Below are 16,610 nucleotides of genomic sequence, written 5' to 3'. Positions count from 1 at the left end.
CCAGAACATATAGCAGAGTGCTAAATCTAACAATAAAATGACAAACATATACTACAGTCCTCCATGGCAGATTATCAAACTTGTAATCAACTACAGGGTGATATCTATCAATTAAGAACAGATCGATACAAAAGTTTGTCCATTGTACACAACAAGGGAGCACAGCCATAATTTGTTGAATTATTCTACGACTTGAAGAAATCACATTAAGTAAAGACAGAAGGAACCGAGTGCATGATGCATACCTAATAGAGGTACTTTTGCTTCATGGAGGACAATCTGCATCTCCAAATCGGTAGAAGACACCATGTCCATGTCCATGTCAAGCGAGTGAGTTTATTTGCCTCTGCACAGAATCTTCATAACAGTAGACTTTAAGATCAACAAACCATAAGGAGCTAGCAAAGCCATTTTTTCTGAGTGTTCCAGAGAAAGATGAGGCTCAAGACATGCTAAAAACATTATGAACATCACTAGCTTTAATGAATAAAAAATTATAATTAGTTACAAGAGATACAGCCTACAGGAGAAATAATCATGTCTAGAGAAGAAAGGGAATCTGCTCGTCAACAATCAGAAGCCACATCTCCTCACTGGTTGTACCACTACCACCTTTCCAGAACTAAATGAGGCTCCAAAATGACATGTACACTAGATGGCAATCTTGTCCAATATAAATGAAAGGGTGCCCCTCACAATGTGCTAAAGATGTGTTCACTGAGTGTCTTCACTAGCTGCGTGAGCTGACATCCTAGATGTACTGTCCCTCCTTGATTTGTCACTCTGATTCCCCACCAGTAGCACTAGCGCCTACAATCCTAGCTAAGTCTTGGACGATTTGAGACATTGGCGGCCTGAACTCTGGTTCCGACTGCATAAGAAATTTTCAGATCAGTCACATGATCCATAAATTCATCTCATCTTGGTGTTCTCAGAAAAAAGAGCTAACTGCAACCAGAATATAATAGTGAATAGATGACACCTGAATGTGATGACATATAAAAAATTACAAACAGACACATGCAATAGAATAACTTGACATATAACTGAAAGATGCTTTTGACCTTTAGAATATGATTAATTCCCCAATATAAGTAACTGCTGCAAGTTAATCTACTTTTGACCTTTATAATATGATTATTTCCCCAATATGAGTAACTGTTGCAAGTTAATCTGACTGATTATGATGGCTCTGCCCTAATTTAACAGCTTTGAATGGAAATCTGACCATGTAAACCTAAAGATGTGCTAAGAAAGTAGCACGTGCATTGTCCTGTATTAGCTTGAGAAGATAGAAGCTTAGAATTACCCGAATACATTGACTGATGATGTCTGCAAAACGTGACAACAGTATCTCCGAACATTCTCCTTGAATAGAAGGATCGACCATCTTTGACAGGGACTCAATGTCATGAAGCTGAGAATCAGCCCATCTAACAAGATGCTGCTCAGCACGTGGACGAGAACTGAATATTCCAACGCAAAAAAGTAGTGAAATGAGATAGCAAAAAAGTAGTGAAATGAGATAGTTCACTCAGGTAACTTTTTAGGAGAGAAATGATTTAAACAATGACAAAAGGCTCCTGATTAATATGAAGATTACAATGGATCTCTGACCTGTCATATGGTTTTCGGCCAGTAAGAAGTTCTAGCATCACCACACCAAAACTATAAACATCACTTCGACTAGTGAAAGCCCCAGATTCATGGATTTCAGGTGCTTCGTAATTGAGTAGAGCCCGCATGCGTCCTGATAACTGGGATCAAAAGGAACACTATTATAAAAAGTTTCATATTCATTTCCCAAAGAAGAACAGAAGCAAGTATATTTGATCACCAAATAATCTACACCTGTGGATAGGTCAATTTCCAATTATTTCTTCCAGTTAATGGCATACAATAGTTAAGATGTGGCAAAGTCTAATTAAATTTGGAAGGGAATCATTGGGCTAGACCTGATAGCTGTCACGGTTTCAGAGCTGCTATCTATACATGCATCAGTGTTCTCCAGGTTTGTATGGTATGCAAGCATGTTTGTGCACCATGAAGTTGTTATGCTTTATGAGTTCATGTCCGATAGACCAGGGACTAAAGGATTACACTATTGACAAAAGAAAACACAAACTATGCAGCAAACAGACGGTTCCGAATTTGTAAAGAAACATAAACTGAGTTAGGTGTTTCGATTACAATTTTGTATTATTGATTACGGCAAAGCTACATCGTCGCAACCACAAGGTCCACATCAGATAGAAGAGATTACCTGTGTAACAGAACTTGACAACATCAGTTCTGCCAGTCCACATTCAGCAACACGTACTGAGCATCGATTGTCAAGGAGCACATTGGCTGGTTCAAAATTCTGATGCACTACTGGAGGTTCACAGGTGTCATGGAGATACCTGCAAGAAAAGCGTAATTAGTTAATATAGTGATCGTGTCGGGACATCTACTGACAAGCTAAATTAAACAAACACAAGACACAGTTCATGAATATAATATTGAAGTTGAATACAGCTTACTCTAAGGCTATTGCTGCGTGAAGAGCAACCTGGAGGCGAGCATTCCAGGATAGTGCATCATCTAGATCCTCTCCTTCATGTAGTACATCATGTAGTGTTTTTCTACTGAAGTGGTTATAGACAAGTAACCGTTGTCCATATTCAGCACAGTATCCAACAAGCTCAAGAATGTTAGGGTGTCTAATATCTGATATACGCGCAACCAGCTCTAGAAAGTCATCTACTGGTATTCTTCCATTAGCATTGTCGATCTTCATAACTTCCAGTAACTGCATATGACAAAAGAAGATGACCTTATATTTCAACATAAATTCCCCTTGAGTAAAAGATGCAATACTTGATACATACTTTGCCTTCAGGAAGTTCAGCCATATACACTTTTCCCAATCTACTCTCTCTTATCAAATTTTGCTCTTCGAAACTACTTGTATATTGCTGAAGTGATGCAACAGAAAAGGATGTTGCAGATGTCGAGGGACCTGTCCTTGGAGGAGTGCTAACTCTTTTTTCTGGCCTGACAATGGGATTTACAGTTACTTTTTCGATCGGAGGTGGTGGTGGTGGTGATGGCGGCGGCGGTGGAGGTGGGGGTGGAGGTGGCGGAGGTGCTGCAGCAAAGATCTCCGATTCTGTTCGCTCCAAATTAATTGCATGCTCTTTTATCTTTTCAGGAGGCTTCTCAAGTGCAGCTGCAACAGTTTATAACTATTTCACATATCTATACTTTGACAGGTGAATGGCATTGAAGTAACAAAACAATTGATCGGTCATCTTGCAAGCATCTATACCTGGTACTGTTAAGTTTATTTCACGAGCCTGCTTCCTATCAGGAATCTCAGTTGAACCTGTTAATGAAAACTATGTATCATGATACGAAAACTACAGAAGAAAACATGTAAATCCATTATATCATGGTAAATGGAAGTAGACCTTTTTTCACATCATTCCTTGACTGCACTGAAGCTTGCTTGATTTTCGGCTCCTCTACCCTCTGACGCATCCTCCCCACCTGGCTTGTGGCATAATCACGTCTTGACTGTCTCTCTTGGTACTTGGACAGGCAAAATATTACCAGCAGTACTATAACTATGAATAGCACAATAGCAAGAAGGACATATCCAACAGTTCTGAGGGTTGAAGACTTGTGTTTCTTGGATGATGGAGAACTTCTGTCTCGTGCAGTAGATCCACCAGAAGTGTTTGAGGCTGTACTAGATGGTGGAGGGGTTCCAGAAATGGATGAAGGAGATGACGGTGTTTGTGTTGGTGTGGGGCCTGTAGGTGTTGAAGAGGGTGAGGTAGAGGGAGCTATGCTGGTATTAAAAGGGTTCCCATCATTTCTGTAGGCAAAAGCAGTTACTCGCTTGATGAGTTATATGTGACCCAATCATAAATTATTGAAAAGTATAAGAAATAATGTTTGTGTAGAGAAAAAAAAAAGCACTATGTGGCTAGCATGAAGAAATCTGCAATACGTAAAGGGAAAGGTTTCTCACTTGAAGTTTGGTATGCTCAGGAGCTTCGGTGGAACTGGTCCAGAAAACAAATTATTCTCTACATTTCTGATTCATGGTAAATAAATTATCAGAAAGAAGTACCGATACTGTATGCATAACAAAATATTTAGAATAAAAAATAATTTGAATTGTGGTTTCATCATAAATTGGATTTAGATTAAGTAAAGTCAAGTATATAGCACAAGCATAATGTGAAAGGGGTATATGATTCATGTTACAGACTGGTGTTTGTTTGTAAAAATCTGGAAGGAAAGAAACAAACATTGATGTATCCTATGTCCTGAGAAATAACTGGACCTCAAAACAGAACTGGTGCAATCATATTCGAAAAGGGCTCCAATAAGAGACAGTGAAACAACTTACTATTTTCTCAACTGTTTTTCCATATAGCAAAACTGTGCTAAAGGTGCATTATGTTTAACAATAACTGTAGAATGCATTATATTTACGGCACCAAAGTTGTGAAACCTTAAAGAATACTGAACCGCTACAACCTTTGTCAAGGAAATTCAAGGTGACTTTGCTAAATAAAGCAGAAAATTGAAGCAGCGATATATATTGTTACATTGCAAGTCTAGAATTAATTTAAATTGACTGGCCTTCGTAGCTCATATTTTGAATCATATACTATAGGCCTCACGAATATTACTGTGAATCATCATTTTTTTTAACCAACAGGTAACTGATTAAATGCTTGGAGGTGTTCAATTTGCAGCTTATGATGTGCTAATACAAGTGAACCAGTTAACTGACAACAGAGAAGAGAGTGTGGAAATACAAGTCTTTGAGGGGGAGATCCTGCAAGACACTAAGGGTCCCAGATAGCTGATTATCTTGCACGTGCCTGTGAATAGCAGATCATGAAAGAATTAAGTAAAAAGTAAGTGGGGAAACAGGACAAGAAAACAGTTGTAGAATTACAATGTAGTCAATGATGTCAAGCTTCCAAATGAAGGTGGAAATGGACCACTGAAGTTGTTGGAAGATATATCCCTGTGATGAAAGGTCGGATGTCATCAACCAGAGAGAGAGAGAGAGAGAGAGAGAGAGAGAGAGAGAGAGAGAGAGAGAGAGAGAGAGATTACAGATTTACAAGTCCTGTGAGTGAATCAAAAGCATCTGGCAATTTTCCATCCAGATGGTTACCATTCAGTGACCTGAGACAGTTCAAAGATGAGAATAGAAAACAGCGTATGGCTCATTCATCTAGGGAGGGGAAAGAAGAAATTACATGGCTGTTAGACTTTGGAGTTTTGATAATGACATTGGGATGCTTCCAGTGAGTTGGTTATCTGAGAGAAAGCTGCACCAGCAAGGAACAAAAGATCATTCCATCATCTATCACAACTAAAGAAGTTTAAGAGGAAGAATAACACATACAAACTCTGCAGTGTGACAGGTAGATCGTCCGGTATAGTTCCACCAATATTATTGTTGCTAAGATTTCTACAACCAAAAAAAAAAAGCAAACCAATCACAAAGCATGATCAGAATATGAGTGCAACATAACCTCTACCAGCATATAAATGTTTGTTGTTCACCTGCCAAAACAGTACAATATAAATGGTACAACCATCAACCACGAGCAAGCAAAATCGCAAAGATAATGCCCTTACATTTCAGTTATTGAAGTGAAGTTCCCCAGGCTGCCCAGCTGTCCTCCCAAATTTGCAGCATTGAAAACTCTACAAATAATGAGTTGATTAAAGCACAAAATATAAAAGCCTTGCCGAAGAAAGGGATCAAATAGAAGAACTGACATACATTGAGATTATACTCGAGCCAATACATGTGACTCCCTGCCAACCCTCACCACAGGGATCTCCACCATTCGCAGACCATCCAGGCAACTTTGGTGATCCAAGTGCAACATAAAGTCCATTTATAGCAGAAACTGCATGTAAAAGTAAAAGAAAAACAAGGCATTAGTAACAAAATGAGTGCTTCCACAATATGCAACCACACCAAATCAATATACTTTATAAGATGCTTAATGTAAGAATGTATGCAACGCAAGTTGTATTCATGTCATCGTTGTGAATCTATACAAGTTTGTGATACACTCATCTAACTGAATCACCAACAAAAGACCCTGCATGCAAGCAGGTTGTGGCGATGGAGCTGGGGTCTCCGTAAGAGTTAAGACTAGCTAGATCCTAACTGAATGAGCACGGTCAGGACGAGAACGAGTCATCGTTTCTACACTTAATCAAATACTCTGCATTTATAATACATGGTTCAATTTGTATAATGCTCCGTCAACTCAAGTACTTCAAACAGAATGCAGCACTGTACTAAAACAACTACGGAGCACATTACTATGAAATCAGTCATTTAGTCATTTCGCATTCACCCAACTCTCTGCCACTCGTCCACTCAGACCTCTGTCTGTATAACCTCAACTAAGATCAACCACTGAAAATGTAAGCTCGACTAAGATCAAGTTCTCATTCAACCACAAGTAACCTCACCAATCATCCGTCTCTTTATCCAGAACGATTTTCCATAGCCACCGAATCTATAGAGAGCAGTCGTGATCCTCCCACATTGCTATCCAATGATGCAATGAAGGTAAACTGGTAATATACAAAGCTGAGGCCACCAAGTCTAGGACCGCAGACTCCACACCGAAAAGCACATCACAATTGCCGCGTTTCATTACTTCGTTGCTTCCACATGCAGTCACGCACAAATTCAACGGCGCCATCAACTCCCCAAGTACGACACCAGTAGCCGTGAATCCGCACTACCAAAATGAATTAATCAACCGGCACAATTATAAACAATCCACATTCCTCACCACCCACCCAATCCTCTGTGCAACAGTGCTGCACCAAAATGAATCCCCCCATTTTTACCTCACTCCACAGATGAATTTCGTCAGTCTCCAGTACAGCAAAATACCACCCAACCAAGCAGCAACTAAACAGCCAAAGCTAGCGCAAACCCGCGCAGCTGCAGCCACATCGTACTAAAAGTTCAATCAATTAGAGGGGGACGCGCATACCATCAGCGGCGTCGGTGGCCGCGAGCGCCCGCCAAGGCAATGCCACCGCCGCGGCGATCAGCAGGAGTAGGAGGGCCGGAACCCCAGGCCCGAACGGCCGCATCGCTCGCTCGGGGCTCGGATTAGCACACCGCCATTGTCTCGGAGCGCCGCAGGAGCATGAGAGCGTCAGCGCCTCGGCGGCGCGGTGGAGGCGGGAGCAACCGCCGTAGCGATCGCGGAAACCGAGGCTTGCGTAGATCTAGAGAGAGAGAGAGAGAGAGAGAGAGAGAGAGAGAGAGAGAGAGCTGGGTAGCCTGCGGCCTGCGCTGCAGGGTTTGCTTTTCGGAGCACGATTCTCTCCCTCTGCTCTGCTTTGCTTCCGTCTGTTTTTGTTGGCTTCTAGAATCTACTAGCTGTAAGGAGCGGAGAGAGAGAGAGAGAGGAGGAGAGGAAGAGAGGGGGCAGACTGGGAGTGGCGGCGAAGTGAGAGAAAGGTGGAGAGAGAGGGGAGCGTGAGTAAGCAACGGGCGTGAAAAGGTGGAGAGAGAGAGAGGAGGGAGAAAAAGATGCAGTAGGGGAAAGGAGGGAGAGAGAAAGGGGTTGGGATTTGTGCGTGGGAAAAGGCCCGGAAAGAAAAGTGGAGTTCGCTTGTCAATTCTATTCCCACGGCACAATGAATGGAACTCAAGGCAGGGGAGCGGGGTGGGGCCATGCTGACGTGGAGCTCACGTTTTGCCATTCAGGGCATCAGGAATTGAGGTGCACAGGAAGGTTTGTGTTTGAACAAAGTTATACTGATCGTCTCAAATATATTTCGATTTCGAGAGTTGGTTTTGATTATTTGGCTATCTATGTGTCATTTTTCACCAATAATCGGAGGAATCGCTTCTTGTCGAGATGAGTATGCAACCGATCGATATGAAATAATGTCTGTTTGAAAGAGCTCTCAGAGTAGTAGCTTTTTGACTGAAATCAGGGGAGGTCTGTCAAGCAGTAGCTTTTAGCTTCTTAAGTGAAATTTGTAAGAGTGATTCTCTGAAATAAACTAAAAGTTAGGGAGCTGAAAAAAACAGCGTCCCCTAATTCACTTTCTGTAGAGAATCACTTTATTCATATATTTTATTTTAGAGAATGACTAGAGAATCATTTTCAGCCACAGAATCACTTTCCCCAGATAATCACTCCTCATAAAAAATTTGAATCAAGGAGAGCTCTACCAAACAGGCTTTAAGTATGTCAAATGTAACTAAGCCGTATTAACACATTTTATAGGTTTATTATTGAGCTAAAATGGCATGTAACCAGTGAATGGTTGCTTGCTGTATTTCAAGATATGATTGGCTTGGAGGCTAGTACAGTATATTATTCCTTTCAAAAAAAATGGCGAGTCCATCATGTCTCATCAGGAAAAGGAGACTGCGCGAGCCGATTGGTGCGAAGCAATGCAACGGCATCACGTCACATGGCCATCCACCGCAAGCTGCCAAGCAGGCGCACCTGAGCTAATCGAAATTATTGCGATTACACACAGGGCACCTATCACTTGTTATCTACAAGAGCAACATCGGCCGAGATTAACAAGGCCAACCAACGGCTGGCAAACCTGAAAATCAACTCCTGGATGAATCAAAATTTATCGAAAAAGAACTGTCATACATCCAGCAAAGGCAGCACATACGTAGTGGTAGCACCTTTGAAAGGTTTGCCTTGGCCGTCAAGCAGCTGCCACTGTCAAGCCTAGAAAAACCTAATGAAACAGTGATTTGATTGTCACGAACCAATTATTAACACAAACAATTGTTTTGGCAGTTGCGCATGTAACTTCAGAGAAGATGCTTGTTCAGAAGTGATATATGTCCGCTCGAAAGGATGTCTTTCGAAATAATATAAATATGTATGTTCATCTTAAATAAATATATAATTCAATAAAATAAAATATAACAAATTCCATCTTAAGTTTATCTCTATCTCTACGATCTCTACTACTCTCAACATCGATAATGACATGCATCCATACGTGGCACGTCACCATCTTAATTGGCCTACTAAACAAAAGACACTTGAAGCGTATAAACCTCGCTCCTCGTAGGCATCGTTTATCTTGTACCCAATGTGGGCCAGGGCAAATCAAGTCGCCACTCACACCTCAGCGGCGCCGTGATACGGGACTTGATGACGGGTTAGGTCAGGGCACGGGGGATGCCAATTAATAACAGTAGCACTAAAGCGAACGTGTAGTAATTGCAAAACCCCAACAAAGTACATGTGTGTTATAATAAAAATAAAAATATTAAATATGATATTACTAAGTATAAATTAAAGATATGAAAATAGAGATATATAATAAGAGTATTGTTGAACAAATACGTTAAAAACGATACTGTAGTTTGATTTTAAATATGATTCGAAAAAATAGAATAAGATTATCTACTAATTTTCATTTTAATTTTTTTAATTATTTTCATTAGTAAAATGGATGACGAGGGTGAGATAGGAGGACGAGGGTGGATGATAAAGATGAATAAATTATTTAAATTTTAAGAATTTTTATTATACAAGAGGGGATAAGAGGAAAAATATGAGGTAAAAAGTTAACTCGTATTTTATATAATAAAGATAATTAACAACAGGTATTATCATTTCGTGTAAATTACCTGCCAACATTGTCTCGTGATGCGACAGTAACATAAAGAAACGAAAGCCCTTTGACCTGGAGTGACCCAAGATGCAGCTCTAGAAATGTTATTCTTATCCTGATGCAGACTGAGTGGTAAGACCATCCTCAATTATATTCTCTTTATTTCATTTCTTTACCAATTTTTTTTCTCGTTCTCATTTATTTTATTTTCTCTCATCTCCAACGGTTTCTCTTCGAGAGGAATCGTAAAGAAAAAGGAGAGAGAATCTCTGCCTGAAGGAAATGATCATATAAATCCCGTCGTGAAGGAAAACCATCAAAACGATGAAGAAAACAAAAATTCCTTAACGATAAGATTTTAGTCTCAAAAAGGAATTTATTGGGACAGACCTAAGTTTGTGAGGTCCCTCCTGGCCAGAGCTGGTGATGTAATTACCCTGATGTCCCTGAATAAGAAGACCTGACGAGCTGAAACGGGCCGAGAATTCTCAGCAAAATATTCTGACAGATTCCATCGGATGGACCCTCTACGCTTCGCTCCAAGACGTACGCTTGTCCTGTGGAATTAATTGAGGTGAGCAGTGCGCTCTGGGGCGGATCCAGAAGAGGGGTTGGCCGGTTGGGTGGGCTCTTACCGGCTGGAACACGGTTGAAAGAAAAAAAGAGAAGAATTATTTATATTTTATTAGTTATATGGGCTAAGTATAATAAGAGCAAGACACTCAATTGATCATCAGTCATAACTCACAAGGCAGGATTCAGGAAGCACTGCACTAATATGTTTCTAAATTCGGCACCGCAAACTTCTCAAATTTAAACCCTCTAAAAATCCTCCGCCACAAGAAAAATTAAATACAATATCGTGAGAAATAGAAGTGTAACAGATAACGCGAGTTCTATTCAAGATAAATAATTGCCGTTATACGACGTTGGTGCAAGATAATCTAATTCAGAATCTTTTTGAGAATCCTGATCCTGCGACTTTGCACTAAGCACTTTTTTTTAAGTGCATTTGTACTAAGCATGTTGATGGCAGCCAGAGCCCAGAGGCACATAACGCCGTGGGCACTGATGCAGTATTTTCCCTGAGGAATTGAGGATAGCCTGCACGAACCCCAGGGTATAGCAGGAAGACAATCAGGCACAGAAACTGATTCTGTCAAAGCTGTTGTCATGGCATCTGTGACAAACGATCAAATCAGCTGAATAATACTTTTAGCTTTTCTGACTAACGAGAATAAATTCTCTTTATCTAGTGCATGCATGCAGAGATGGCTAAATAGGTATTTCAGACCGATACAACACGGGTCTATCTACACACAGCCCGACTAAGTTTCGTGCCGATCGGCTCAGCTACTGTTACGAGTTATATCGTATCGGTCCGCGTGCTGTCCTCTCCGTCTATGATATGGCTCGTTACATTTCGTGCCGTGCGGCTCAATACGATTGTAGCTCGGCGCCACAGCTGGCCCGGTCGGCCTGGATGCACAGGCGACTTAACTGAGGCACGGTGCAGGGGCGATCCGGCGGCATGGCTACACATCGGTGGGTACGGTGGAGGCACAGCCAGCCCTTCAGCACGGCTAGACACGTCGGTCCGGTAGTACTTTAAAAATAAAAAAATAAAAAAAAATAATTACAAAATTCTAAAAAATCAAAAAATATAGAAAATAAATAAAATGAGCTTTATTGATTGGTTGCTCGCTAAAAAAAATTTCTACTAGAAGAAAAAAAAGTATAACATACGACTATATTTCAAAAATTACATAATTTCATTAGAAACCCTAAAATTTTACGTGCAATATTGAACATACTTCCTCAAATATTTCGTTCCATTTATAGATCTAGAACCTAATTTATTGTTACATATATTACACTTAGCAAATTTTATCTTTTCTCCGTTAATTTCTCTAAATACATTCTTAAAATATTACCATACTCATGACCAAACACGCGAGTTTTCAACGTCTTGATCCACGAATAGGAAATTAGAAATATAGAATTGATTTATTGAAGTGGGCAAGTGGCATTGGAGTTTAGATAAGTGAGAGTTTGGCATGGACAGATAGTGGCTATTTATAGGCAAAGACGAGAGGTGGGTGGCAGGTCTCGAGTCGCTTTAAAAAAATAAAGAAAAATTATAAAAAATCAGAAATAATATGGAAACATAATTAATTCTAAAAATCGGCTTTATTGATAGATTGCCTTATTAAAAACCTTTCTAGCAAAGAAAAAAGAGTATAATGTAGCTAAGAAAATTGAAAAATTACACATTCTCATCAACATCTAGATACAAATTTTTGAATGAAGCTTGAAGCTTAGTGTTCTTTGCAGTGTGTTGCATTCGCGCTTCAGCTTATTTCTACTCGTTTACTATGGTGAGTATCTCCACTATCTCGTGCTAACAGTGAAAGCACTAGATAATTTGTCTTGTACTCATGTCACCATTGTAGTATATTAAAATTTTCTTGTTTATAGCTAATAACGTTGTTGTCGACGAAGGTAGTTAGCTCCCCTTCGAATGTTGGAATTCTAGCGCTCGTAGTCGTAGACGATTGTGACGAAGAGTCTAAACTTCTGGATGAAGAACCTCCACCAAATATTTTTTTTCCATGTTGTCGTCTTCTTACTTATTGTAGGTGCTAGTGGAGGTGGTTGTAGGCGAACTTCGACATACTTTGTTTTATATTTACTATAAATATCTAATAATTTAGAACAAATATTAGTATGGTAAGTAGAATAATCATGACCAAGAACATCACCTAAAATTGTGAGAACTCTAAAAAACCTGTAAACGATGCAAGCGGTATATGGTGCTCGGGTTTCCTCTCCCGACCAACTCCTAGGACTTTTCTTCGAGGCAGACGACACCTCTAACACCGTCCACATCTTGTCTCATACTCACCACTCACCAACCATCTCACCATCAGCATGTATTTGTAATCAATAGTAATCTCTATACTCGCGAACAACGAAAAACACCATCGTTCGACTTCTACCAAAAGACCTAAGCATTGCTAAGCATGTATATCGTACTCGTACCTAGATATAACACCATCTCTAGACCACAAGGAAATTACTTGAACAATTGACCAAGGTAGAAAAATGCAATCGACATAGGTTCTACCCAAGGGTACCCGACACATACATACATACATGAGCATATTCATCAATTGAGACTTCCAAATTTGACATGGGTGAAATATGTTAATTGCTTGCTGTGCTGCCCTGGATTAGAAAGGTGGGACGCGTCGAGATCAAACTCGACCTCCGGGATCGTCGGATCTGCATTCTGTAAAAAAAATAACATATGCAATGCCATGAGTATGGATGAAATACAACAATACATTCTATAAGATGCGCAAAACATGAATTGTCCAAGTGGTTTCATAGTTTTTGGAGATGATATTGATTATCGGTGATTTAAACAAGAGGAAACACATTTAATTAACTCATCAATTATAAAAAGTATTTTATGGAGTTCTAACACTTTTAACACGTAGCTCATACTCATACGAAGCTAACACAACTGATCTCATATCGTTTGGAGTTCGAATAAATTAATTATGAATTTTACAAGCCTCAGCTCACCTGATGAATAGTAACTACGGAACCTCCATAAAATTCTGCTGAACCTCCGCATTTTTACGGACTATCCGCACATTTTCGCGGATACTCCGCACTGCGTAACCTCTGAAAAATTGTCCAGGGGTTCCGAACTTTCCAAAACTTCCCCTATTTGGGGCAAAATATTGTCAAATCGATTTGAGATCTTCTCCAACCCAAAGGGAGATATGTTTAAGAGAGTTTAAGAACTCACTTAACCACCTAGCAACTCAATTCCTAAATCAAATCTCATCTAAAATCCACTTTTTTTTTCTAAACCTCAAGAACGCTCTAACTTCGCCAAAAATCGCTCCAACTCGAAAACGATCCAACCAAAATACGAACACACACCATGGATGCCTAGTAGACTCACCCAAGTTGCTTTTGCCCAGCTTGGTGACCTTCGGAAAGAAGCGGAAAGCTCAGGACAGAGAAGAATAGCCGTAGCTCCAAAGTTTCAACTTAAAAACCAAAAGAGGTCAAAACCGCATCGAATCTTTTGGGGAGGCGAAAACAAATTGGATGGATGAGTAACCCTCGAGCATGTGGTCACGTGGATACCACAGACGTACCTCAGCTTCACTTCTTTAGGCGGGAAACCAAAGGGAAAGGGGGAACTTGAGAGAGAGAGAGAGAGAGAGAGAGAGAGAGAGAGAGAGAGAGAGAGGACAACTTCACTTTTGCCTCTCACTTGTGTTGGCTGGTTGGATAAGGGAGTGGAGCACGTGTGGGAGGGAGGGGGGAGAGAGGGGTTTCTGCCCTTAGAGAAAGAGAGGCAGATCTTTTTCACTCTAAAGGGCCCATATGTAAGTGATCAATTTCAATTTTGCTTCTAATTCTTTTATCTCACGCAAATTCCCTTCTCCCACCTCATTAATCCAAAGTGAGGTGCGCTAGTGTGCTAAAAACTCGAGAAATTTTTTTATGTCGTGATTACAATTCTCAGGAGCATCTGATCCTGTATTCGCAATTCATATTTCAATCTGGCGATCGGAAGCGATCCAAATTTAAATATAAAGCTATTGATGCATGTTTAATATTAAGCACGCAATTACGGATTTCAGGACGTGACAATGTGTGAACCTAGGATTATGAGCTTGCTTAATATAATTTTCAAATGCAGTAAACTCACCGATGTTAAGTGGTAGATCCGCTCTTGCAATGAAGTGGTATAACTCTTTTTGAGCATTGGCAGAGTCATATTTCCAATGACGAACAGAGTCGTCGGGGTTGTACTGCAACACCGTCTGCTTCATAGTTGCTCCACTCTTCACTTGCAAGTTGTGACGTGCCTATTCAAATATCTTATTCCACTTGAAGGCTTTGTGGATAATTTATGTTTGTAAATATAACACCTAATATAGTTGACACTTACCCTATCTTTCTCTCTGTAGAACCTTTCAAAGTCCTATCAAACTTTGAAAGTATCGGCTCTTGATCTTTTAGAGCCGGTGCTTGCTGATATATGTGCACTTGTAGAGCCTGATGATGGAGGTGCTACTGCATCATCTACATGTGAAACAATTAGAGGTTCACCGTCGGGTCCATCATTAGCTGCATCACTGAAATCAAAGGGGTTGTAATCCCCTGAGAGTCCTTGGAGAAAAAAATCATGATCGATGGATGTACTATGATCATGATTATCGGCATCCATGATCAATATCGAATGACACTAAAAAAGTCAAATCTTCAGAGTTAGAAATAATTAAATAATAAAACTAATAATAAAATAAGAATGACCAACGATGTAAAAAAATCATCAAGATTTCTTCAACTTCAAAGCAGCAGAATGACGATTTTAGAATTGCTCGAATTTTTGGCAAATTATTGCTAATTATCAAAAACCTTAAGACGAGAATGAGAGCAGGAAATAAGAGTCAATAGAGCAAATAATGTTACTGGTATGGAATAGAGGGCAAAGTAATCCTCTGTTTATAGGTAAAAAATAGTGATTTTTATAATTTTTTGATTTTTTTAGCTCAAACGGTCACAAAACAGCTATAAAATTTAAAAATACCAGGTTAAATGAGCAGTTCCCTTAAACCCGTGTGCCCACACGCAATGGCTACAACCGGCCTAAGTGCGCCCACTGGGTCGTACCATGTTGGGCCAATCGTGCCGTCGCACGCCCACTAGGCCGTGATGTGCCCTCCCGAGCTTGCCGACCGGGCCACCGCGTACCGAGTGAGTGCGCCGGGCCGGGCCATACCGTGCCGGACCAACCTTACCTCCTAGGCCTCCGTGTGCCAGGGTTGGACCATGCCTGTACCGCCCCCAAAACATCCGGACCAGACCATGTTGACCTGTTGTGCTACGTGCTTAACCCAAACACGACACGAGGGCTCGTGTCATACCGGTATGACCGGTCTGAACTCGTGTAGGATCATATTTATACCGTGTCTATAGTATCTATAGTATCTTGCTTCGACCTAGCCTAATAGACGCATACATTTGAACATCTTTACATGCATGCAGAAAAGTCCACTAGACGTCTCTAATCAACAATGGTACTGCAATCTGTCCAGTCCAAAAAGTAACCTCGCATGCCGTGCATACTCATGAAAGCTCAGTTGGGGAATGGTTCAATCAGCTGGCATCTCACCACCTTTCAGACGCACCAACAAGCACACCAACAGTAATCAGCAAATCGCAACCTGCAAACGTATCATATTTCATCTCTTACATTCTAAAGACTGTCGCGTTCGTGAGCTACCAGATAGTCCACGTAATCTTTTTTTACCGTGGTCGTACACCACATGTGTTGACGGTGGCGATATGTAAAGTATTGGACGTGCGCAATATAGGCTATGTTTGGCACATCTTTGCTTCTACACAATTCGTTTTAAAAAAATCTGTAGATTCTATTTTTTTCAAATTGTGCATTTCATTCTTAAATCTATTTATTAATAATTTGCTCCAGAATCATACTATTTAACATAACTTCTATAAAATCTTTTAAAAGTCATAATTCATAACAAGAAGCTGTATCAAACGGAATCGTAATTAAGTAGCTTCAAGCTACTGTAGGTATTCTCAACCAGTAAAGAAGTCTCCGATGGTAGAAGGCACTGGATGACTGGACTCTCGATCCTTCCCCATCTACCTGGCGTTCGCGCCGCTTTTTCTCTCCTCCCCATGACATCAATGACACCAAATCCGCGTCTCCATGCGTTAGCAATAGCACCTCACCGGCCGCTACCTCGCGTTGTAGATGTCTTCGCAAGGCGTCACCCCTCCTCCACGAGGTCGACGCACGACGGGCGAGCCAGCCCACACGATGGGTCCGTGGTGCTACAACTCGAGCAACGCCTTTCTGGGTGACGACGTGGCAAGCGAGC

At 40.6% G+C, this 16,610-nt stretch overlaps 1 protein-coding gene across 1 annotated transcript; it reads right to left on the bottom strand.

Annotated features, from left to right (window-relative positions):
- Nucleotides 1-450: 450 nt before the first annotated feature.
- On the bottom strand, nt 451-7,645 carry LOC133922569 (protein STRUBBELIG-RECEPTOR FAMILY 3-like). Its single transcript, XM_062367949.1, has 17 exons — nt 7,047-7,645; nt 5,804-5,933; nt 5,656-5,724; nt 5,420-5,485; nt 5,271-5,342; nt 5,125-5,196; nt 4,961-5,032; nt 4,818-4,883; nt 4,019-4,084; nt 3,453-3,862; nt 3,311-3,367; nt 2,871-3,211; nt 2,523-2,791; nt 2,264-2,402; nt 1,618-1,757; nt 1,310-1,466; nt 451-871 (listed from the first exon to the last, which is right to left on the bottom strand). The coding sequence occupies exons 1-17, from the start codon at nt 7,147-7,149 to the stop codon at nt 779-781; spliced, it is 2,322 nt and encodes a 773-aa protein (XP_062223933.1). The 5' UTR covers nt 7,150-7,645; the 3' UTR covers nt 451-778.
- Between the last annotated feature and the right edge of the window lie 8,965 nt (nt 7,646-16,610).

The sequence above is a fragment of the Phragmites australis genome, chromosome 6 (genome assembly GCF_958298935.1).
Source record: "Phragmites australis chromosome 6, lpPhrAust1.1, whole genome shotgun sequence".
Lineage (NCBI taxonomy): Eukaryota > Viridiplantae > Streptophyta > Magnoliopsida > Poales > Poaceae > Phragmites > Phragmites australis.
Note: the sequence above shows the minus strand (reverse complement) of the source record. Positions and strands in the feature narration are given on the sequence as shown.